We start from the raw sequence: 25330 nt of genomic DNA on the forward strand, positions 1-25330 counted from the left end.
GCCATTACCTCACCAACTGCCCCCAGGCCCCAATAAAGCCTTTGTCCTTTTGAAACTCGCTCTCTTTCCCTGGTATCTCACCGCTGCGTCGGTGCAGGTAGGGGATTGAGCTCGAGCTAGCTCGAATAAAGGCTCTTTGCTTTTGCATCAGACTCGGCTCCCTAGTGGTCTTTGGGGATCACGAATTCTGGGCATAACATCATGACCTGAACTGAAGTCTGACACTCAACCGACTGAGCCACCCGGGTGCCCCTAAATTGTTAATAATTTGTAAATGAGAGGCCATGCATTTTCACTTTGCACTGGGCATGGCAAGTTACTAGCTCATCCGGTAATTTAGGAGGTGCAAGTAATGCATTTTGACATTGAGCAGCTGCAGCCATGAACTACCCGGGAGCCAGAGCTGACATGCCTTGGGCACTCCCTTGTCAACTCCCTCTTTGTGTGGAGAGTAAGTGACCACCGGAAGCCACACAAAGGAAAGGTCCACTCCCCTGCCCTGCAGCAAGAACTGGTGTTAGCAGCAGATCAGGTGGGCCTTCACAAGAGTAGAGAGGAGTTGAGAAGGGGGGGAGCCCTGATCCTATCTGAAAATCCCAGGAGAATGGGGAGAGAGGGCTCGGGGTTCCCCGAGTTTGGGTTTGACTGATGCCCTCATCGATGGCAAATGGTCCGATTTCAATACCTCTGACACGAGTATGTCCTTCTGATCTCAAGTCGCAGTTGGAAGCCTTTGGTACCCTGTGTTTTGAAGCCAAACCTTTGTAAAGGCTCTGCTCAAACAGGTGGGGGAGGCTGGGGCGGGGCACAGTACACACCGGCAGGGGAAGCACCTGGCTCCTCGCCAAAGGCTGCCAAGAGGTCTGGAGGTCCTGCCCCTGGTTTAGCCATAGAGAGGCCAAAATTGACGGGCAGAGTTGCAAAGGAGAACTGATGCCATCTGGTTTCGTTTCTGTCTTCACTCCCAGTTCCAACTCACAGATACACCCCTGCCTTGCTCGTTTGGCTTTCTCATTTGTTTATAATTTTTCCTGATGCCCCCATCCCCCCAACTGCCAACAGTAAGATGTCTTCTAGAAAGCTGCTCTGTGGATGCTGGGCCTCAAGGAGGCATCATCCCTGCAATGACCAGCATCCTGCCCTCAGGTCAATGTTGTCATTAAATATTCGAGAGAGGAAGCTGAGATCCTGGTCCTTAGGCTCTGGCCACCATGCCATCAGCTGGAAATGGGGATGAAATGGGCCGGCTGGGGAGGCGACCTCTGTGAGACACATCATTTGGAGAACATTGGAGATTTATAAAGAATTTGTCCAAAAAAAAAAAAAAAAGTTACAGAGAAGGATGGAGGGAGGGAGGCAAGCCATAAGAGACTCTTGAGGACTGAGAACAAACTAAGGGTAGATGGGGGTGTCGGGGAGAGGGGAAAGTGGGTGATGGGCAGGGAGGAGGGCACTTGTTGGGATGAGCACTGAGTGTCATATGGAAACCAATTTAACAATAAATTATATCAAAAAAAAAAAAAAAGAATTTGTCCAATCACAAAGCAGTGGCAGCCCATTTAAAAAACCAGGTCCTTCTCTGCTGGATTCTCACGATTTCTCTCCTCTTGTTCACCTGTAACAGGAAGAGAGGAAGTCCACGCTGTCCTGGACTAAAGTCAAGGTTTGTGAATGATCACTGCTAGGCATCTGGAGACATTTGCTCACGGCTTCCCCAGACCCCTTTCCCAGAGCTTGGGACATTAAGCCCCAGACTGCTCAGGCTGACTTTGGGCATCCCCGGCTGCCCTGTGCTGTCTCTGTGCCGTCTCCCCCACAGCGATCTCCCCCCACAGCCCTTCTCTGGCTAACTCTGAGCCGGCAGCCTGCTTATGGCCCTGCGTTGTCATGGAGAAGGTTTTAGAAACATATTGTTGGATTGCGGGGTGCATTTCTGCCACCTGGAAACAAGTGGGTTTGTAGAAAAGCCACGGTGGAGGGAGGGAAAGGGCTCTTGGAGGGCAGAGCTGGTGCCAGCATAGCGGGCTGTGGTGGAGGGACGGGAGCCCGCATTGCTGTTTGGTATTCTGGACAGGCAGCGGCATGCTGATCAGCTTGCTTCGACAGGACTCCTGGGAGCGCGCATCAGACAGAAGGCCACCGACTGCAGAAAACTTTGCAGATTCTAAGGAAATGAACTGCCTGTGCTGCCCAGTCTGTGGTGAGGGGGGCCACCTGAGCTCCCATTTAGATACTCCAATATAAATTTATGCTTCCTGCAGGCACAGTGCCCTTTGCCTGTGCACACCAGCAGGCTGCCCTTGACCGTCTGGGACAGCTCCTTAAGGGACATCTATTCTTGCATGAGACCCGAACACCCCAACCATCTGGGCATCTTCCTCCCGCCCCACGCCCAGTTCCTGAGGGGCTTCGGACAGCCCATTTAGGCCACCAGTCACCTTGCTGTTTGCGGCTTTATAGGTCAAAAAACAGTTGAATTATCAACAATTTTGTATCGTTGAGCCAAACTGAAAGCTGCAGGGCAATCTGGCACCTGTCATCAGGATTAGACAATAAGAACAGTAAGGAAAGTCAGTAGCAGCTTTCTCTTGCCCAACAAATATAATCGGTTACTTTCTAAATCATTCTAAACCCTAGCACTTCGGGTACATCTCAGGACTTCACCTGCCAAACGATGTACTTGCTACCCGACATGTGCACAAAGTTCCCAAGTATACTTTCCCTTCAAGGCTTGCTCTTGAGCTTGGTATACTTTTTCTTCTGCTACTTGAGGTAGGAACTAGATCAGTTGTGGTGCCCACACAGAGAAGACACATCTCAAAAGTACTTTCTAACAGATTCCCAAGATTTGTTAACTGGTGTACTCACTGGCAGAAGAAACTATACAATGTTTTCATTCCTTGTACATTCTTTTTTGCTAGAAGTTTTGGCAACTTGTGGAAAATCCCGTAGAGTCAGCTTGCCTACCCTCATCTATGTAGACCTGACGTCTGTGGACTATGAACACATTTTGAGTCGGGACCCCAATAGTAAACGATCAGTTTCTAAAGCACCTGCTCTCTCCTTTCTCCTCCTGGGTCTCATTTCGGCTGTTTTAAGATGGTCCCAGTGAGGGGCCTCTATTCCCTTCGCTGAAACATTGACTTATTTAGCCATGCCCAGACTCACAAGATATATATCCTGCCTGAATTGTTCTGCCTACAGCTTCATTTTAGGGTTCTCTGGCCTCTGCTCCCTTCTTTTTATTCTTGTCTTTTATATATAGGCTCTCACTGCCTTTTCTCCTTTCTTGAACGTAGCGATGCTTTTACTTAATAATCCTTCATAAATCAGCCTTTTCTCTTCCCAAAGCAGCTCACTTCTCTCCCTCCCTGTCATTTGTTTCCATTTCTTCTAGTGGCTGCCGGGAAGGGGGGCCCACACAGAATTCTCGACTCAGCTATGGCAACAGAGGCAGGCTATGGAAACTAAGGCCAGAGCTTTTGGCTGGGGCCGTACCAAATAATTAAACTGCTTTACTCCTAATATACTTCTGTTGTGAATCTCAAGACGCAGGAAGGGCTGGTCTGGCGGATGATATGGGTGTATCAGGCGAGGTTAAGCCCAACCTACTGGATTCCCCTTTGCAAAGAAGCAGGTGAACCACCAGACTTTCTGACTCAATCCCCTGGCTTCACAAGATAGTGAAAACAAGCACTTGTCTATGCATGAAGGAGTAGCCAGTTATAACTGGGAATTCTAAGCATAGGCAATACCTGGAAGATAAAACTTGCAGCTGGCAGGCCAGAGATGGAAAGAGCAAAGGAGAGATTTTTGTTAAACTGCTCTAGCGGGTAGCTTGGGGCGGGGCGGCCCGCCGCTTTCATAAAACCACATACTTAGGGTTAGTTGGGAAGCCAAGTCCTTGACACCTGCAACCTCCCAATCAGATCAGAATGAGTGGAGTGTGGGAACCCCCAGGATAATGTCTGGCCAGGGGAGGGCACTTATTCATATCATTCAAATGGAGAGAGGGATGGGAGGTGTCTAATTTCCCTTTGAGTTCTGAAATATGATCTGGTGGCCTAGGAAGAGGCAGCCTAGCCCCAAATGATACACATTTGTCAGGAAGGAAAGAGTTGCCAAGAAACAAGAAGATAAGGTGGTAGGGAGAATTTACCAATGGGAGTTAATCACACACGTAAAATGAACTTCATTTAGGCTTGCCTTGCAGAGCAGTGGTTTTCTAACTTTAAAGAGCAGCACAGGGGCGCCTGGGTGGCTCAGTAGGTTAAGCGTCCGACTTCAGCTCAGGTCACGATCTCGTGGTCCGTGAGTTTGAGCCCTGCGTCGGGCTCTGGGCTGATGGCTCAGAGCCTGGAGCCTGCTTCTGATTCTGTGTCTCCCTCTCTCTCTGCCCCTCCCCCATTCATGCTCTGTCTCTCTCTGTCTCAAAAATAAATAAAAAACGTTAAAAAAAAAAATAAAATAAAGAGCAGCGCAAATCACCTGGGTTTCTGGCAAAAAAGCAGACTCTGAATCAGAAGTTCTGGGATGGAGCCTGAGTTCTGCATTTCTAAGCAACTCCCAGGTGATGCCAATGCTCATGTCTGTGGACCACAGGAAGTAGCAAAGTTCTAGAGTATCGCAACCCAATAGAACTTTCTGTGATGATGGCCATGTTCTAGATCTATGCTGTCCAATTGGGTGGCGACTGAACATTTGAAAGGTGGCTGGTGTGATGGAAGAGCTTGAATGTTTAGTTTCCTTTAAATTTGACTAATTTAAATTGAAACAGGCTTATGTGGTTAGTGATTCCTGAAAGCACAGGTCTTGAGCAGCGCCCTCATGCTTAGGGGCACGTTGGAATCACCTGCAGGGCTCGTTAAATCACAGATTGCCAGGTCCCACACCTAGCATAGCTGATGCTGATCCTGCTGGCCTGTGACCGCCCTTGGAGAACTTCTGTTCTAGAACAGGCACCAACCCAGCTGTGGTAGCTTTAGGATCTGTATAAGAACCTTGTCTTTTCTCCAGGCAGTGAGCCTCAGGCTCACCCTCAGTCCCAGCACGACCCACCAAGTCCGGATGACGTCTGAGTTTTCTCCCTGCAGGCCTTACATCTGGGCAAAGTGGGTGGTGATTCAAATGGCTGGCACTGGAAGGTTCCGGGAGGGCACTGCCTTTTTTAATGTGTATTTATTTTATTTTTGAGAGGCAGGGAGAAGGGCTAGGGAGAGAGAGAGGAAGAGAGAGAATCCCAAGCAGCCTCCTCCCCCAGGAGGGTCCCCTTTAAAAAATATCTTTTCCGGGGGCATCTGGGTGGCTCAGTTAAGCATCTGACTCTTCATTTCAGTTCAGGTGTTTGTGAGTTCAAGCCCCGCGTCGGACTCTGTGCTGACACCTCAGAGCCTGGAACCTGTTTCAGATGCTGTGTCTCCCTCTCTCATTGCTCCTCCCCTGCTCATGCTCTCTCTCTCTCTCAAAAATAAATAAGCATTTAAAAAGTTTTTTAAATATATCTTTTCCGGGGCATGTGGGTGGCTCAGTTAAGCATCTGACTCTTGATTTTGGCTCAGGTCATGATCTCACGATTTGTGAGTTTGAGTACCATGTCAAGCTCTGTGCTGGGAAAATAAATAAATTTTAAAAATTAAAAAAAAAAAAATCTTTCCTGGGCACCTGGGTGGCTCAGTCGGTTTAAGTGTCCAACTTCGGCTCAGGTCATGATCTCTTGGTTCGTGAGTTTGAGCCCCATATTGGGCTGTCTGCTGTCAGCACAGAACCTTGCTTTGGATCCTCTGTCTTCTATCTCTCTGTCCCTCCCCCACTGGTTCTCTCTCAAAATAAATAAACTTTATTAAAAAAATAAATGAAATAAAAATATTTTAAAAAATCTTTCCCACTGATTCCCAAGAAGTGACAGAACATACTGGTTAGGAGCATTTGCTATAAAGTCAGACTCAGTCCAGGTCCGATTATGCCCAATACTAGCTGTGTGACCTTGGGCAAGTCACTGAAACTCGGTACCTCAGTTTTCTCATCTGTAAAACGGGGAAAATAATAGTACCTACCTCATAGAGACCTGGTGAGGACTAGGTGCTTAAAACAGTTGCACAGTGTAAGTGCTCAGTATGCTTTAGTTATCACTACCTGTAATCCCGGCATTTGCAAATTGTTCACGTCGGCTATGCATTTTGCTCACCCTGCAAGTACTTGTCAAACAAGCAGATGTTCCTGGGAGGCACGCTGTGCCTGCTCTACTATTTTTCTGAGGGCTCAGGAGGACTCTAAGGCCCACAGGGGTCTCCCTCTAGGGTGTCCAAGGGCAGAAGAAAGGTGACAAAGCAGGAGGGCACCCCAGTTCCTGATGCACAAGTGAGAGCCAGCAAGGGCCACTCAGTCAGTGCCCTGATATACGTCCAGGACAGGGACTCAACTTGTACAAGCCCAGTCCTCCAGGTGGCTGTCTGCAGGGCCAGTGGGGCAGGGAAGGATAGCGTTTTCTGGGCCTTCTTAGGAAAAGTCATTTGTTGAGGATGATGCAACACCCAGCTCTTTCCTTCTGCTCCCACATCTGTTCCTACAATGAGCCCATCAGCACTTCCCCAGGCTGGGCTTGTCCCAGACCCTGTCTCTCATTCCCATGTGACCGTAGCAGAGACAGTGGCGTATCCCAGAATTTCTGCCAGTACCAGTGTGCCTCCCACAACCTCTTCCATGTGGTTCTGCTAAAGATACGACTGTAGAATTTGGCACCACGACAGGAATGCTTTTCCCCCATTTTAAAACATTCTGTCATCTTAGCCATCATTTAGGAAGCCTTAAAATAAAATTTTGAGAATTACCATCAGATGTCAATTTTATTGCCAAACGTTTGGTAAACAAGGTAATCCCTCCCACCCCGACCCCAGGCTACAGCACATTACGGGGGAACAATTATCCCAGAGCCCCTTCCTTTGGATCGTTTGGGGGATTGCCGAACAGCAAGGGATGCAGACAACTGCAAAGGGCTACCATCAAAGCCTGGCGTCCACCAGAACGACCTGGCTGATGTGCAGTCTACCTCATTCCTTCCTTCTCTACCCTCCCAAGTTCAGAATAACAATATCCACGAATTGGGTGCTATTTCCCAGGGACTGTGCTGCTTTCCAAGCATCAACTCATTTAACAACTGCCTACCATGTGGGAATCATTGTCCTCCTTTTATAGATGACAAGAGGGGCCCATGGAGTAGTAGGTAACAGCTGGAAAAAGTCAAGATACTTGCTTCTTTGCCAAACTCTTTGCCTTGAAGGTATGGTAGCCACATCTGTAGGAGTGTGTGTGTGTGTGTGTGTGTGTGTGTGTGTGTGTGTGTGTGCATACACACACTCAAACCCAGGAGCAGATATGGACCTACTGTCTTTCTGACAGTCCTGTGAAGTGTGCAAATGTCTGACACAAAAACATGTCATCAATACTGTGCTAGTGGAGAGGAAGAAAGGCATGAACACTTCAAAATGGCAGGTAATTTAAAAATCACTTCACACTATGTTTGTGCTCATGTGGGACGTGACAGTATTTGATGAGTCAGGAAGTAACAATGATCACTACTGTTCCTCAAAAGGAAACCTTCCTCCCCTTCTATACCCTAACATGTGATACTAACTCCACTCCACCCTCTGTCCCAGCCCTGACTTAGGGGAAGCCAAAGCACCAGGGCCCAGTATGAAGGGGCATGTGAAGGGATGTACGGGGCTGGGAGGAGGTGTGTATACATAGAGCACCAGAGCTCCATGGAACAGAGTACATAGGTGAGCAGGCCAGGTGCTCTTCTACAGAGTCATGTAATTAAAGCACGTGATGGGTCGTAATCCTGCAGGTGCCGCACCAGACACCCGAAGCCAAATGTACCACATATAAGACCTCAACAACATTTCTAGAACTGAGAGTTATCCGCTGGGTCCCTGAAAGCCGCGTTCCAGGTTCTGTCAAGAACTGCCAGGTTGCTTTTTGCTCACCTGCCAAATGTTTCCCTGGGACGTGCAGAGTGGAGCTGCCGTTCAGGTCCACGTAGCAACCTGTGGGGAACCTCAATCACCCGGAAGTCTTAAGAAATAGGATATTTGCTTCACTAAGCTTTCTCATCAATTTAGTATTGATCAGAAATCTTGTTGGAACATTGAAACTGGAAGCACTTCTGAAAGGTTGAGTTTCTTGTCTTCACGCAGTTGAACGATGAAGGTGGTACCCTGTTTTAGTGATCTGGGACTCTGCATAGCCTGAGGCTCATTCTCTAGGTTGACGATAATGACCATTTTTTCAACGGTCATTATTTATTCTGCCTCTGTTAACATCACGACAAACAACACCCTTGAAGGTATAGTCTCTCTTTTTACTGGAATTTAAAGCTGATTAAGTACATGACCTTATGCATTTGACCTGATTAATCAAGGCCCCTGATTAATCAAGGGAAAGAGAACAACACTGACTGAATGATGATTGGTTGGCAGATGGTGTCTCCCTAGGAAAGTGGAAGGCTTGAAGTTAGTGCTTCAAGGCAAGACCTGCCTGTGGATGGATATCAGGGTGGGAAGGAAGGTAAGCCCAATGGGTAAATATAGATGTCTGCTCAGGACAATGAAGCAAAAATGGTCCCCAAGGTCAATGACCAGACTTTGTCTTCCCAGTATCAAAAGAAGTGCCTGGCACACAGCAGATGTTCGATACAAATTCATCAAAAGTATGGAGGCCTGCCCACCCGATCTATTCTTCATAGATTTCCTTAGAACTGTGAAGTGTTGATTGATCTACCATCCACCCACTATCTATCCCTCTCTCCATCTAGTATTTATGTGCTTACTATACGTGAAGTGCTAAACCGTAAGCTATAGGGGATTTGACAGTAAACAATATACAGCCCCTGATACAAAGTCAGGCACCCCTTTGTTTCAATGGACTTTTTAAAGGAGAGGGAACGATAACTGGTGGACTTCATAGAGTGGCCTGAACATAAACCGCATTCTCATATGCCAGCCCTACTCCATACACTCTTCACCTTTGGCGAATCCTGGTTACTGCTCCCTTGAAGGTTCAGTCTGTGAGCTTCTGAAGGGAAACTTCCATCTTCCTGTCCAGATGTGAAGGCATTGGTCACTGCCTGAGCAGGACACTGGGCTAGCTTCACTGATGATTCCATCCAAAACAGTTTCGTCTTGCTTGCTTCCTTGGTAATGGACCAAACCAAAGTTTCTTCCAACCCTTCTCATCCCTCCTTACTCCACTTCACGTTCTCTCTTTTCAGAGCCGGAGGACGCTCCGAGAGGGCAAATATGAAGGTCTGAGGCCACTTCAGGGCTGCAATCTTCCAGATGGTAGGAAAATGTCCAGCATGGCACTCTGAGGCGAATTCCGGGCACTTGTTAGGATGTTTACATCAAGAGAAGTAAGCCTTTCTTCACCCACCAGCCCCACTGCCCCACACTCCTCCAATTTTCCCTTGCTGTATTTCAGAAAAAAAGACACTTCTCTCTGGTGTCACTTCAAAGAGAAGAATATAAATAAAGGGCCCAACAAAGGATTCTGGAAATCACTCCTCCTCAAAGGGCAACAGGACCACTTATTCTAGAATACAGAGATGGATCTATATTCTACAGACAGAGTGGTCTGAAATTTGGAAGAACCATTCTTTACCATTACTAGGTTTGGCTTCTGTTTTTGATTTAATTTTATTTAGCCTTATGGATTTTTTTTTTAATCCAAAGGGTTTTTTTCTCCTTTACACGGTGTTTTTCTCTAAGTGCAAACCTCTAATTTGGTGACATTCAGACCTGGGCCTTTGCATCACATGTGACACTATGAGCTGCAATGTGCTTTTTTTTTTTTTCCTTGAAGGACTCTTTATTTTCTTAAAGTTTTTATTTAAATTCCAGTTAGCTGTAATGGGGCTTTTGAGACCATTCTTTTCTGCCCCAGATTGCAACAGTACATTGTACTCTCTGGGCACGGTACAGTCAGAGGATCCTTTCTGTTTACGGCAATTGCACCTGCACTTCTAAAGTCATAGAACTGAGACTCTGATTCATCTTCACAGTGCTGAGGAGGGCCAAAGACACGACCCCCTCTCCACAGGTGGGGAAACCAAGGCACAGAGAGATGATCTACCCAAAGTCACTCAGTAAGTGGGAAAACAAACTGAACAAAGGGCGAGGTAAGATCGCCTGTGTACCTTTCAGTGTCTCATCCACAAAACCATACTGTGTCCTTCTCGAGTGAATGTACATACTTGAGAAGAAAGGAGTTTTAGGTGGAACTTTCTATTAAGGTTGCAAAGGCTCTCTAGGAAATCAGGGGCCACAAAGTAAGAACCAGTAAGTATCCAGTTAACCCTTTAGTTAAATGCCCCTGACTCACAGACAATGCCAATTGTTATAGCTAGCTACTGATAACCTGGTTACCGACAAGAAAATTTGAGGGAAAAATCCACCCCTACCAGAAATAAACCTTGGCACAGCTCTCTTCCCAGTGTTACACCTGAAGTGTAACACACAAGTACTGCTCCCTTCTACACAATGCTTTTGTATCTGCTGGCATGCAGTTGGGGGTGGGGTGGGGTACAGACGGAGTGTGTGTATATGTGTGTGTGTAATATCAGACATTTTAGGGACAATTCTGCCCAGCAGAATATACATGAAATATGTCCAATATAGTAATTCTCTACCCTGTTTCTTGCTTTTGTTTGTTTTTGGTTTTTTGGTAACTTTTATTTCCTGGTCCCTATTTAATGAAAAAACTAATGTTTTCTGTGATGAAGGCAAGAGTCAATGGGTAGATATGGCCGGCGGCTGATTTCGGCTTCACGGAAAGGAAGCACTCTAAGGGTTAAAGTAGCCTGAAGACAACTGAATGGGAATTTGTTAGACTTGCAAGTATTTTCCCCCAGAAGCTAAATGATCATCTGTCCTGACGCGCCCGGCCCCCTCCAACACCAGGAATCCATATTCCCAGAAACCAGCTAGGCCAACAGCAGCCCTCCTGCCTCCCTACTCCAGGTCAAGAAAGGCACAAAGAAGACCAACAAATAATACTGAGGCGGTGCTTTGGGTCTGGAAGACCTTGAGGTACCTGGAAAAGAGTACTGATGGCCCCATCTGGCCAATGGGAAAGGTGAGGCACGGAGAGACTGATTAAACACTTTAAGTCACAAGTGAGAGAGAACCAGGAGCTTGGGGGGGGGGGGGGGGGGGGACCTTCCCTTTTTCTTCTGTGGGGGAGGACGAGGGGGAAACATACCACCAACAATAGCAAACACAAACTCTCAACAGCAAAGCGGCAGGATCCCAGCCACCTCAGGAGATCACCCTCTGAGCAGCTGTGAGGATTCCTCCACAGAGGAAATCCTAGCTCCAGACTCGCTGCGCCCACCCTCGGGGCTGCATCCAGGGCTGGAGATTGAGGCAGGATTGGCCTGGGCAGGCACATAAGGTAGCTCTGCTTCTTAAGGCATGGCTGCTGTCTTTCGAGGAATGGGCTCACATCCACGTTGGGAGGTGGGCGTCAGACCGCTGCCTCCCCTGAAACTACCCTGCAAGAAAGCATCATTTGGTGGAACACTGCTGCCTAGGGAACTCATCTCCCCCGGGGCTGGGGGCTTCCACTAAAGCCAAAACAGCGTCACCAAGCCAACCAACAACACATTTCTTGTGTCCCTTGGAAGAATAAGAAGAGAGAGAGAGAGAGAAAAGAAGACACAAATGAATCATAAATTTGCAGATGATTGTCTAACTAGAAAGCCAAGGGGAATCAACCAAAAAACTACCAGAACTAAGATCAGAATTTGCTCAAGTGGCAGATTAAAAGTCAAGCATACAAAGAACCCATCGCTTTTGGGGTCACTTGGTGTGGCCTAACTCGCTGGAAGAGCTGTGCTTTTCTGCGTGGCCTCCACGCTTTGTGCAACTTGCCAGATTTAAAAAGATGGAGGCGAGCCGAGGGGATGCCTCCTCCGCTGTCACCTCAGACACCAATGTGCGACAGGTGCCTGGGCTCACTGCTGCAGAAGGGGCGGTCACTCCCAGGGGGGCCCTCCCTGCAGGCCCGACCCAGCCTCTTTCTCCCCAACTCTTTTTCTATTCCAATCCCAAAGACACATGGGGAAGCTTGGCAAGGGTAGCTGCGGGAGCCACCAAGGGTGGATGTGGTCAAAGATTGTGCTCTGTCATTTCCAAACAAAGTCCGTTTTTAAAAAGGCGGTTGGGCTGTCAGGTCTCCTATCTGTCCTCTCAATGCCTCTCTAATCGGAAGCCTGGCGAGGCCACTGTGCTGAGCCCCGACGGGGGACTTCCACGGTCTGGTCATAAAGGCCAATGGAGGCCGCCCAGGGCTGAGCGTGGCAGGCTGGCCAGCCAGGGGTAGCGGTCATTTGCGGTCCAGGTTGGCGTGCAGCTGGGCTTCCCGCACCATGCGGTCAAAGGAGCGCGTGTTGGTTTCCTCGCGCACCTTCTCCCGCACGTGGAAGGAGGCCCGGGCTGTGGAGCGGGCGCTCTCCAGCGCGCTCCTCCGCTCGCGAGACAGCTGCTCGCTGCGCTCCAGCTTGCGCCCGATGGCCTGCAGTAGCTCCCGCCGGCGGCAGTCTTCGTCCCTCTCCACCTTCTCCTTATTGGCGCGCTGGGCCCGCTCCTTTTCCAACCGACTCTGGCCCACACGCCGCGCCTTCTGCTGCACCGCTTCCTCGGCCGCCTGCGCCGCGTGTTGCAGCCGCCGCTCTCCGGCCCGGGCCAGCGCCTCCAGGTGCGCCTGGTGCTCGCGCTCTTTGCGCTCGGCCGCCTCCTTAGCCCGCCGGCCCTGCAGCTCCTCCCGCCGGGCCCGCTCCCGCAGCTCGCGGGCGCGCTGCTCCACCAGCTGCTCGTAGTTCTCCTGCGCGCGGCCCAAGCTGGCCTCCAGGGAGCTCCGCAGGCCCTCTCGCTCCGCGCGCTCCTGCCGGGCCCGGCCTTGCAGCAGCGCCTCGTGGCGCGCCCGCTCGGCCCGGCTCAGCTCCCGCTTCTCCCGCTGCAGCTGGCCCTCCTGCCGCTGCTTGGTGCGGGCCGCGCGCTGGGCGCGCTCCCGGCGGGCCTGTTCGGCCCGCTCGCGCCCTTCCTGCAGGCCCTCCTCCCGCTGCTTCAGGTTCTGTTCCTGCTGCAGCTTGCGCAGCCTATCCTCCCGGGCCGCGCGCTCCGCCCGCTCCCGCCGCAGCAGGCCCTGGCGCTCCGCCAGCTCCCGCCGCCGCTCTTCGCTGCGCTCGCACTGCCGCTGACGTCGTCGCGCCGCCTCGAGCTCCTCGCGCCCCCGGCGGCCGCGCCGCTCCTCCACCTGCGCCGCCCAGGCCCGGCGGCCCTGCTCCAGCGCGCGCTGCTTCTCCCGCTCCTCGCGTTCCCGCCGCTGCTCGGCGCGCACGCGCTGTTGCTCCCATTGGCCGTGGGCCGCGGCGCGCTGCTCCAGCAGCAGGCGCTCCTCCTGGTGGCGCGCCAGCATCAGCGCCGCGATCTTGCGGTCGCGCTCCGGCACTCCCCGCAGGCCCCGCTCGGCGCGCACTTGGCGCACTATGCGCTCCACGTGCTGAGCCGTCTGCGGCGAGTGGCTCAGGTCGCCCAGGCTGAAGCTGCGGCCGGTGAGCGGCACCAGGGCCAGGGCAGATGGGCGGCCCAGAGGGTTGGGGGCGGAGGACGCGGAGCCCGCTGGGCAGCTGTTCCTGGCCGAGGCCCGCGGAGGCCAGCGCAGCTCCCTCAGGCTCTCCCCGCTGTAGGACGACGACGACGCGCCGGACTCGGAGCTGAGGGCGCCCTCGCGCCGGCGGGAGAGCGAGTCTAGCGAGTGGCTCTTCCTACCTGCCCGCGAACCCGCGGGCGGAGGTTGCGTCCGAGCAGGGGACGGGCTGGAGGAGGCCTTGCGGGCGGCACGCGGCGCGGGCGAGGCCGGGAGGCTGGCGCTGCTGCAGCTGCTGCTGCTGCCGCCCGCGCTGGCGCCCGAGGCGGCGGCGGCCGCCTGGCCCAGTGGCGTGAAGAGGCGCCGTTTCTCCTCGCGCACGATGCGCTCGCGCTCGGCCCGGCACTGCTGCAGCTTGGCACGTCGCTCCGCTTCGTAGGCCTCGTACAGGCCGGTGGCCACTCTCATGGAGCGGCCCGGGGCCTCGCGCACCAGGTCGGCCAGGGCCCTTGGCAGCAGCTCCACTGGCTTGACGGCGCAGCGAGCGCAGGCCTCCAGCGAGCGAGGGCTGGTCAGCACGTAGCGGCTGCCCTCGGCCTCCGGACAGTCGAAGTTGAAGAGGTCGAGATGCAGCAGTGGAGACTGCTCCCGCCGCCCGCCTTCTTCCGCTACGCTCGGGACTTCAGCCTTGCGGGGCGCCGCCGCGGAGGCCGAGGCCGAGGAGGCGGCGGGCTGCTGGGCGCCCTGGGCGTCAGGGGGCACGGACGCGGCGGCGCCGTCCCCTCCCGAACCTTCAGGCTCGGCTCCCTCCTTCTCCTCTTCCGGCACAGGGTCCACCATGGCTGAGCCCTGTCCTTTTGTGGAGTCTCTGCGGATGACAAGGTAGGGACACCGAGGAATACATGAGAGCGGTTCCGTCTGCCCCATTCATATACACCCCCTCCCAACTTAATCCGCTTTGGGATTAGGCTCAGAGGCCCCGGGGAACGTAAATCATAATACCGCTGTCCTGAAAACCCAGGCGGGGGGTGGGAGGGGGCGGGTACTGGTGCAAGGAGAAAAGCCTCAACCTCCGTCAGCCCCGGTGTGCAGGGCAGGGTCCTGGGGCCCGGCTCCCCAGGACATCTGGCCCGCTGGATGCATCTCCTTCCTGCTGCAAGTTAAAATGAAAAGATCGCGGTGCAGGCAGTGGCCGGCCAGGGAGGCAGTGGAGGATTCCCGGGAGGATTAGTGTATTTGTTTGTAGCTTAGGCGGGGACCGGGGACGCAGCTTTGCAGGAACAAAAAAAAAAAAAAAAAAAAAAAGAAGAGGCCTGTTCATCCTCAGAGCTCATTGCTGCGAGGACCCCATTTGCCTAGGGAAGAAGTTTATTTGGGATTAGGCCCAGAAGCCCTGTGATTTGTATGATAAATTTACATGAGATATACCATACGATTTCCCCCTGCCAAAGGAGACCCGGGTCCGGAGCTGATGGAAGGGCAAAGCGAAATGCCTCAATTACAAAAGGCCTCCTCGGGAGGGGTGTTCGATCCTGGCTCTGCCTTTTGGGCAGGGCTTGCTAGGAGCTGTGCCCGCCCCCACCCCCACCCCTCGCGGGTGTTTGCTGGGGATGGGGAAGGCGCCTGGGTCCTTTCAAATGCACCCGATACCCTCCAAGTCTGAATGTGCTAAAGGCACCAATCCACCCCAGTCTAGGCTCGGACACCTGCCCCTGGATATCCTCCGGGTCCCCCTACCGTATCTCAGTGAGGTGGGCTCCGGGGACTCTGCCTGCCCAGCCACGCCAGTGCCCGCTGCTCCCGGGTCTCCTGGCCGGTTCACTCACCACACGTTCCGGGCACCGGCCCCGCGCGGAGGGCTTTTGTTCGCAGCTCGCCGCTCTCCCCTGCGCGTCTTCAATCCCCGCGCCGGCGGGGTCGGGTTACTAACGGCTGCAGCCGCGGTAGGAGCCCCAGCTGCCACCGCAGCCACCGCCAGCGTCTCTCCATGGGGCCCGCACACATCCCAGACGCTACCTACACGCGGGAGGGGGAGTGCGACAAGGCCTCCCTAAAATAACGCAGCGCTGCTCCCTTCCCTCACGCTGATTCTTTTAAAAAAGGAAGCCGGGTTCCATCGCCGCCGCATCCCTCGCTGCCTCTCCGACGGGGAAGGTACCGCAGGTCTGGCGACGCCCTCGGCGCCTCCTGGTGGACATTCAATGTTGGTTTGTTTGCTTAGAGGGCGAAGAGAAATTATATATACATATGAAATATGTTTTTATATATGAAATATAAATATATACATATGTAAAAATATATGAAATATATTTTCTATATGAAATATAAACATATATGTATATTTGGTAGAGATGGATGTATATATATATATGTATATGTATATATATATATATATATGGGGGAATATATATTCCCCCAAATACATAGTCCCCCAAATAAATATATTCCCAAATATATATTCATATCCCAAATATATATTCATCATTGCAAATATATATACATATATATACACATATATACATGTATATATACATATATGTATATATACACATATATGTACATATGTGTATATGTATATATGTATATATACATATATGTATACACATATGTACATATATGTATATGTATACATATATATGTGTGTGTATATATATATGAAGGTGAATACGCACACACTTACTTGGAGCATATATCCACTGAGAAACTAATCTTTAAGCACCTTCACTGGGTAGAATGAAGGAATAGCTTGGCTTGCTTCTCAAGGGAGCCCTGAGAACATACAAACTTGATAGTAACTAATTGAGTAGAAATATGGTTCCTAATCCAAATTATTAATGTTACTTTTTAAGAAAAACTAAGCGCACTCAGATTGTTGTGAGGCAAGCAGAAGATGTGTGACCAGTGTTTAATGCAAATTTGGGGGACTTCCTGGTTCCAGATAATACATGTTAGAACCAGTTAGTGCTGTTTAATGGGTGTTATTTTGAGACACCTCCTCCCCACCTTTTTTCCATTTGGAGTGGTTTTGGCCACAGGAAGCAGAAGGGAGGCCTGGAGGGAGCTTGCTGGGTGTGTGGGACATAACATTAGAGAGCATGGTAAACTATGTTGTTAATAATCTTGATGTTGTCAGATGGTAATGAGGAGCAAGTGAAGGATTGAAAGCAGAAAAATGACGTGGGTTGATTTATATTTTCAGAACGTAACTCTAGCAGCAATGGAGTGAGGGCTTTAGGGAAGGTCAACGGGAGGCTGGAAGCCCTGTTAGCTGTACCATCGCCCAAGGCAGGAAAGGTTGGGACTTGAGGGGGAACAGCAGCAGGACAAGTAGGCCTGGTTGAGCTGGGGGGTGTACAGATTCCTGAAATAGACAAAGAATGTTCAAAGATAGCTTGGCCCTGGGGGTGTGAGAAGCAGTGAAGGGTCAGGGATGACTTCCTGGAGCAGTGAGGTAGCTGGGTGCACCCAGTGAGAGTACGGAGCCAGAAGGGAGGAGTAGGTGATGAGGAGAGCCTGGGAGAGAGGAGTTTCTTCTTGGACCACTTGCATGTAAGGTGGAGCTGCCCAGCAGGTGGCTGGGAAGTTGTGTCAGACGTCTCGACTGGAGCTAGAGTTTAGGACATCATCACCATATACGGTGTTCCTAAAACCAGCAGTGGGAGTGAGAGCACCCAGCAAGGGCAGGAAGAGTGACAAGGGAGGCAGGCAGGGCATGATGAGGCTGCTAAAGGAACAGGAGTCCATGAAGGGGACCAGTCAGCACTAGCACGAAATTTAAGGTCTTGTGAAGCTAACAACAGAGCACTACAGGAGGGGGTACCCTAGTGTCGAGGCCACAGAGTTCTAGAAGGATTTCCCCTGGCATCAAATACCCACTGAAATTGGCAGTGACGGGGTTTTTGGTGACATCAACAAAAACAGCTTCAGTATCTTCCTGGGGGTCAATGCCAAACTGCAGGAGGTTGAGGTTCGGGGGAGGTGAGAAAGTATCACTGACTCTTTGACATTTGGATGAGAGTGTTTGGAGCTGTAAAGGGCTTGAGACCTCATCCCACTGACATGCGGACACATTAACCTGCCAGTTTCATAGATGCTGGACAAGCATGTCCTTGGTCAGAAACAAAGGACTTTGTTACTTCTGGCACAGCAGACAGCAGGAGGTCCTTGTTTTTGTTGCCTCCCTGTGCCTAACTCCCTCAGAGCCCTGGGGAGATGGGCCCAGATAGCTATTTTACATACAATGGGTTTGTGTCACAGGTGAATGACCCTACTAAATTTAGTAACTCTTCATCTTTTCAGGGGCGGGACTAGCAGACCTGCTCAACCTTTGCCCCAGAGGGAGGCAATATCTTCGTTATCTGGGACCGAGATCAAGTCTTCTCTCTGATCTGGAGGGAGACTCCTTCTCTCTCTGTCTTCCAGGGATGTTGGCTGTACACACATCCTTGGAAAATAGTCCAGAATAAAAGCCTGTACAAGATATGCAGAAATGCCATGGAGAATTGCTCTCAACAGAGAAAAGGAGCAATTGATCAGATTAGCTAGTAAGAGTTGGGGCTGGGATTCGGACCTGGCTCTGTCTAATTCTGAAGTGGATCCCATGCCTTGTAATGCATCTAGAAGTAAAGTAAAGGATCTATGGATTCAGATGAGTGGACTAGTTATAGTTAGTGGCCTAGTGGACTATAGTGGGCTAGTAAACAGTTACTATTCATTTGGATACATCTCATCTTACAGGTATGGTCAGAATCAATCAGGAAACATCTGTAGTATCTGTAAGTTTTAAACGGGAAGCGCAACAAATGCCCCACCTTTAATTAAGGAATGATTCACCTACGGGAAAGGTCAGGGAAGGAGAGGGCATGCAAAGGGGTCCCTGAAATAGGACACTGATCTCTAGCCAGCCACTTGAGCAGAAGTGACTTGGCAAACAGTGGGGGTACTACTGAATTATCCTGGATCTCTCACCTCTCATCTTTAGGTAGGTGCCTTGGACATTTCAGGAGCTGGGTTTCAAACAGGTTAAGTACTGGCTTCCTTCAGGTTGGGAGTCCTAGCCTGCCAAACATCAAAGGTATTAAATCCAGTTTTATTATGGCAGCCAGTAAAGAAAGCAGCCCAGTTTGGGAACATGCATCTGCCCCTTGTGAGTGAGGTTGCGGACATGGTGATGAGGAAGGTGACTCTTAAAGAGTCATACAGACTAGTTCAAATGCCCGCTAACCAGGCTGTATGATTTCAGGCAAGCTTCTTAGCTCCTCTGAGCCTCAGCTTCCTCAAAAGAGGAGCCACAATATGGACTGTTATTTTGCGTTGCACAGGCCTTTAGAGATGATAATTTACTAAGTACCTTGTTAGATCCCTTAATAGAATAGCTCACTGGCAGCCTGGGAGCTATAAGAAATTACCATGAACATAAACAACACACATTCTCACAGTTCTGGAGGCTGGGACGTCCAAGATCAAGGTGTGGTGTTTGGTGAGGGCCCCACTTCCTGGTTTGCAGATAGCCAGCCTCTTGTAGCCTCACCTGGCGGAGAGCAGAGAGAGAGCAAGTTCTGTCCTGTCTTTTCTTATAAGGACACAAAGCCCATCAGGAGGGCTCCAACCCCATGACCTAGTTACCTCCATCTCCAAACACCATCACACTGGGGGTTAGGATTTCAACATTTGAATTTGGGGGAGACACAACCAGTCAGTCCATAACACTCACTTAATCTGGACCAAAAAACCCTCCTACAATGTAGACATTATTATCTCCATTTAAATTCATTTTTCTCAGTCCTCACCACCTACCTCAGCTCCGTGCACTTGTGTTTATTCCCTCTTCTCAATATAATCCTATTCATAGAATGGAGATTATTCCATCTAAAGCTCTAAATCAAGAGTTGGTAAACTATGATCTGTGGGCCAAATCTACTCACTGACTGTTTTTGTAAATAAAGTTTTATTGAAACACAGCTATGTTTATTTGTTTGCATGTTGTCTGTACTACCTTTTGGCAACAGTATCAGAATTGAGTAGTTTTGAAAGAGACTGTATGTATGACTCACAAAGTTTAAAACGTTTGCTGTCGGGCTCTTCGAAGAACAAGTTTGCCAGTCCCTGTTCTAATGACTGATGATAGCTTTTGCCCAGCTATCAGTTTATTGACTTGCACCTCCAAATTCACTCTTCCTGCTCTGGGAGAGTGGACTGTGTGCATTTTCTACTTGACAGTAAGCACAATGCTAAGGCTAGCCAGTAGAGGGAGCCAGAGGGACGTTGCAGGAGAAAGGGGCTTCTCTTCCTGGTTCCTTTGTGCTGTGATTTCTGCTTTTTCTTGTTTCTGCTGCCTGATGAGTGGTGTGGGTGTGGGGGAACATCCTGTGACGCTTTGCTCCAGCTGTGTCCCCAGAGCCGTCAGTGACTCACAGCCCCGGCCCAGGTCTGGTGAGCACCTTCCTGGGCCTTCCTGAGGCAGACACCACAGATGCTAAACCACATGCCCCATAGTGGTTCTCTGACTCCCTTTCTCCAGTCTCGTCCACCTCTAAAGATGATTTCCTGTTTGCCTGTGGAGCAGCCCTGCCCCAGACAAACTTCTCTGACATCCAGGGGGCTGCAATCACACCTTTCCCAGTGAGCTCTGAATCCCAACCCCCAGTGGGGGGGGGGGGTCCCCTTCCAAGTTGTCCCTTCTGAGTACTCTCCCTCAGCCTTAGGGAACCCTTGAGAGTTCTCTGTATATCTATATTTATTCTCCTTTTATAGTTTAATGCCTCCTTATATGAGCTTCCTCTGTAGATTACTGTGTGGTTTCTGCCTCCTGACTAGATCAGTGTAATGCACAGTGCAAAATGTAACCCATTCCCAGTTCTTGGGACTAAGGCCTTCAGAAGAAATTCAGGACACAAGCTAGCACGTAAAAGGTAATATTAGTTAAAAATAAAATGTTTAGGGGCACTTGGGCGGCTCAGTCGGTTAAGCATTCAACTTGTGGTTTCGGTTCAAGTCATAACCTCACAGTTCATGAGTTTGAGCCCTGCCTCAGGCTCTGTGCCGACAGCACAGAGCCTGCTTGGGATTCACTCTCTCTCCCTCTGCCCCTCCCTGGCTTGCTCTCTCTCTCTCTCTCTCTCTCTCTCAAAATAAATAAATGAGAAGAAATTGTTTATTTCGTATTTTGTTGGAGTAATATGTGGTTGTGACAGTAGGAAAAGAGAAAATACAGGAAGGAAAAAAACTGTAGGAAAAGAATCACTCAAAGACTACCAGCTTGGTTACAACTTGGTGTGTAGGCAGTGGGGACTTGTAAAGCTGCAGGAGGACACGTTCCTGTCTGTTTTCGCTCACAACTGCTTAGGGCCTGGCCCATAGTAGGTCCTCCTGCTGAATGGGTCAACAAGAGTGCGTGAACGCGTCTAATTGGTGTTACTTTGCTCACCATATATACAAGGCAAGTGGCCTTTGTCAAAGTATTTTTGAGCTGTTAAGCCACTTTGATGACTCTTTGGGAGTTCGGTATGATAAGCAGGTGATGCTCATAGGGACAGGAGAGACCAACCTGCCCTAGACCATGGAGGTGCCTCAGCAAGGGAATCTAGGAGTCTTACAGTTCATCTGATGGGGTTTTCTCTCACTTTAAGAAGGGCCACACCTCATTCCATCCACCGCCCTCCCCTGCCATGACATTGGAGAAGTGTCCTTGTTCCTGAGTATGACCATGCACTGGGGGGAGAGGGGGGAGGGAGGTGCTGCCCCATGGCTGTTTTGTCTGTGAACAAAATGGATCTGCTCAAAAGAGCGGGCTGTTCTTCAGGAGCTGGCCTTGTTTCCAGCCCCTCTGTCTCTCTCACTGGGTTGTCTGTCTCTGGCATGAAGCCGCCTGCGTGATCAGCACTTTAGGGGCCTTCCTTTTTTTTTTTTTTTTTAAGACTTATTTTTGAGGGGCGCCTGGGTGGCGCAGTTGGTTAAGCGTCCGACTTCAGCCAGGTCACGATCTCACGGTCCAGGAGTTCGAGCCCCGCGTCAGGCTCTGGGCTGATGGCTCAGAGCCTGGAGCCTGTTTCCGATTCTGTGTCTCCCTCTCTCTCTGCCCCTCCCCCGTTCATGCTCTGTCTCTCTCTGTCACAAAAATAAATAAACGTTGAAAAAAAAAATTAAAAAAAAAAGATTTATTTTTGAGAGAGAGAGAGTCAGAGTGTGAGTTGGGGAGGGGCAGAGAGAGAGAGAGGGAGACACAGAATCCAAAGCAGGCTCCAGGCTCTGAGCTGACAGCACAGAGCCTCGACGGGGCTTGAACTCACAAACCTAGAGGTCATGACCTGAGCCCAAGTCAGACCCTTAACTGACTGAGCAGCCCAGGAGCCCCGGGGCCCTTCCATTTTGAAAGTGGCTACTCTGAAGTTACAGCTTCTGTTCTCCACAGGCCACTTCCCCCACTATCTGCAACACATATGCACACACACTCTTACTAATTCCTTTTTTATGTAATGGACAGTCCTAACTTCAAATGTTGTGCACCGTTACTCTCATAATGTCTTAAACCAGTCATCCTGATGTTTATGCTTGGAGATTCAGAGATGAATCATATTCCATTACTGGAGATTGTGGCCCCTGTTTGCCTGTTCGTCTTGGGAATCAGGAATCTGCCATCAGGCTCTATTTTACCCATCCAGATGTGTCCATCAACCACACAAGAACAACAACAACAAAAGCAATGAAAACTTGCTATTAAAAAGCACCCCAAGCTTGGCCAGGAAGCCTGGGGGTACCAAGAAGGTTGAGACTGACCTTCCCCCTTGAGTGCCAGTTGAAGTAACAATACCCAAATATTCAAGAAGTTCAATGATAATAGGGTTCAATCAGTTACAAGAGTTGGTAAACAACTTACATGTGTAACCACAAGGCAGAATGTCATTAATGCATTGCTAACTAGCGCATCACTAATTACCATACAGTGTTAGGTAAGTTCTTCAACCTCTCTGAGTCTGATTTCCTTTCTGGATTGTATTAGTTTGCTAAGGCTGCTGTAACAATCTCACACACTGGGTGGCTTCAACAATGGAAATTTGTTGTCTCACAGTCTGGAAGTGCAAGATCAAGTTGTGAGAAGGGTTGCTTCATTCTGACATCTCTCTCTTTGGGACATCTTTCTTTGGCCTGATCTCTTCTTATAAGGACACGAGCCCACCAGGATGACCCCACTTAACCTCTTTATAGGCCCCCATCCCCAGTCGCATTTGAGGTACACAGGGGTTTAGGACAGCAACGTTGAGTTTTGAGGGGACACAATGCAGCCCATAATACTGATAAAATGGAAATAATGGCTCCTGGCTATCTGCAGTCATTCAGATTTTGATCGAGTGCCTATTGTTTGCTAAGCCCCGAGATCACTCTCGTGGGGCCCTATTATTAAGAGAAAAGGGGAGATGGTTATAGATCAGTCCCAGCAGTGCTGGGAAGGAGGACTGTTGGGAGTTCATTGAGTCAGGCACAAGACTGCCACGGCCTGAACCAGGGCAGCCGTGGTGAGGACAGAGGACAGAGGGAATAGAAAAATGTTAAAAGATATTTACTGTTGCACGATTAGGTGTGACTCAAAATTCTTAGGTTTCTGGCTTGGACAACTGGATGTGGGGGGAGGGTTGTGGCATTTGCTGAGTTGGAAAATAGAGTAAGAGGAAGAAATTTTGGCAAAGATGATGAGTTACACTTTAGACCTGTTATTTATTTATTTATTTATTTATTTATTTATTTATTTATTTATCATCATGGTAAGTACGCTCTTTAATCCCCATCCCCTATTTCCCCCATCCTCCACCTACCTCCCCTCTGGTAACCATTAGTTCTCTATAGTTAAGAGTCTGTTTCTTGGTTTGCCTCCCTCTTTCTTTTTTCTTTCCCTTTGCGCATTTGTTTTGTTTCTTAAATTCCACCTATGAGTGCAGTCATATAGTATTTGTCTTTCTCTGCCTGACTTATTTCACTTAGCATAATACTCTCTAGCTCCATCCGAGTCATTGGAAATGGCAAGATTTCCTTCTTTTTTATGGCTGAGTAATATTCCATTGTGTGTATATACCACGTCTTTATCCCTTCTTCAGTCACTGGACACTTGGGCTGTTTCCATAATTTGGCTACTATAAATAATGCTGCTCTGAACATCTGATAATGTATCTTTTTGAAAAACAATTTTTTTAAGTTTTTATTTATTTATTTTTGAGAGAGACAGAGACAGCACCAGCAAGGGAGGGGCAGAGAGAGAGAGAGGGAGAGAGAGAATACCAAGCAGGCTCCACACCGTCAGCACAGAGCCTGATGCCAGGCTCCAGCTCCCGAAACCATGAGATCATGATCTGAGCTGACACCAATTGTCAGAGGCTTAACCGACTGAGCCACCCAGGCACCCCACCCCGTGTGTATCCTTTTGAATTAGTATTTTTGTATTCTTTGGATAAATACGCAGTAGTGCGATTATTGGATTGTAGGGTAGTTCGATTTTGAGGACCCTCCATGCTGTTTTCCACAGTGGCCACACCACTTTGCATTCCTGCCAATAGCATATGACAGTTCCCTTTTCTCCATGTCCTCGTTCAAGCCCCACATTGGGTGCGGGGCTTACTTAAAGGTAAAAAAAAATTTTTTTTAAATAAGGTTTTTGCTGAGACTTAAAGGAGATGAATATGTTCAGCACATAGCACAATATGCCCATGTACCTGGTGCAGAGTAAGCCTCAACAAACAGGCCATCAATAGTTAGTAGTAGTTTGGATGAAATGAGCAAATCCAAGCTTTCTTTTGGTTGATTTCCCTTGCACGTGTAGAATGTGTCTCTAACTTGGCCTTCAGTTCCTCTGCTCCGTTTGGAAACCTTGCCCTCTACTTATTTTGCCTTTTGTTTCTGGGGATCAGAGGATTTGCCTGGTGCTCTGAGAGAGCTGAGTAGCAGGCCGGATTGTTTTATGTTGCCCAAGGAAAATTTCCAGAGGGGACCTCGAGGCTCACTTCACCTTTTGACCTCCAGGTGGCGCCACGCCGCCGCTTATCTCTTGGCTCTGGCGCCAAGCTTCTAAAGTGAGAAACCGGGCCTGAAAGCACCAAAGGTAATCCCTAAAACCCAGAGAGGTGCTGAGTGCACCTGAGAGACAATTTCGCAAGGCAACTTGAAGACAATATCTTCTTCAGTTTGGGCTTTGGACTTGTACCCACCATTCCCTAAGGAGGCCCTGCTGCTTGATGCTTCTGTGTCTCTGCATGTACTCTTTGCAGTACTTGATCCATGCTACTCTGTGTCACCAACTCCCTCTTGCCTCACAGAACTCGGCTAAAATGTCACCTCCTCAGTGGAGCCTTCCCTGATTAGATCTCCATTCTGGGTTGTGCTTTTACCACACCCTGAGCATTGCATTTGGATGGCGTCCCAATGTATATTTTTAGACATTTTGTTATAGAGAACTTCAAATACCAAAAAATAGGGGAGCCTGGGTGGCTCAGTCGACTAAGCGTCTGACTTCATCTCAGGTCATGGTCTCACCGTTCGTGGGTTCTGGCCCCATGTCGGGCTCTGTGCTGGCAGCTCGGAGCCTGGAACCTGCTTCGGATTCTGTTTCTCTCTCTCTCTCTCTCTCTGCCCCTCCCCTGCTCGTGCTCTCTCTCTCTCTCTCTCTCTCTCTCTCAAAAATAAATAAACATTTAAACAAAATGGA

At 49.7% G+C, this 25330-nt stretch overlaps 1 protein-coding gene and 1 long non-coding RNA gene across 2 annotated transcripts; both read right to left on the reverse strand.

The window, feature by feature from the left end:
• Window positions 1-1491: 1491 nt before the first annotated feature.
• On the reverse strand, window positions 1492-5235 carry LOC121031977 (uncharacterized). Its single transcript, XR_005791017.1, has 2 exons — window positions 4489-5235; window positions 1492-2533 (listed from the first exon to the last, which is right to left on the reverse strand). It is a non-coding gene; the product is annotated as an uncharacterized LOC121031977 (long non-coding RNA).
• A 3107-nt stretch (window positions 5236-8342) lies between these two features.
• Window positions 8343-15797, reverse strand: CCDC177 (coiled-coil domain containing 177). The gene is made up of 2 exons (XM_040477528.1): window positions 15468-15797; window positions 8343-14509 (listed from the first exon to the last, which is right to left on the reverse strand). The coding sequence occupies exon 2, from the start codon at window positions 14479-14481 to the stop codon at window positions 12379-12381; it is 2103 nt and encodes a 700-aa protein (XP_040333462.1). The 5' UTR covers window positions 14482-14509; window positions 15468-15797; the 3' UTR covers window positions 8343-12378.
• Between the last annotated feature and the right edge of the window lie 9533 nt (window positions 15798-25330).

This window comes from Herpailurus yagouaroundi, unplaced genomic scaffold, assembly GCF_014898765.1.
Source record: "Herpailurus yagouaroundi ecotype Mexico unplaced genomic scaffold, PumYag 141, whole genome shotgun sequence".
Lineage (NCBI taxonomy): Eukaryota > Metazoa > Chordata > Mammalia > Carnivora > Felidae > Herpailurus > Herpailurus yagouaroundi.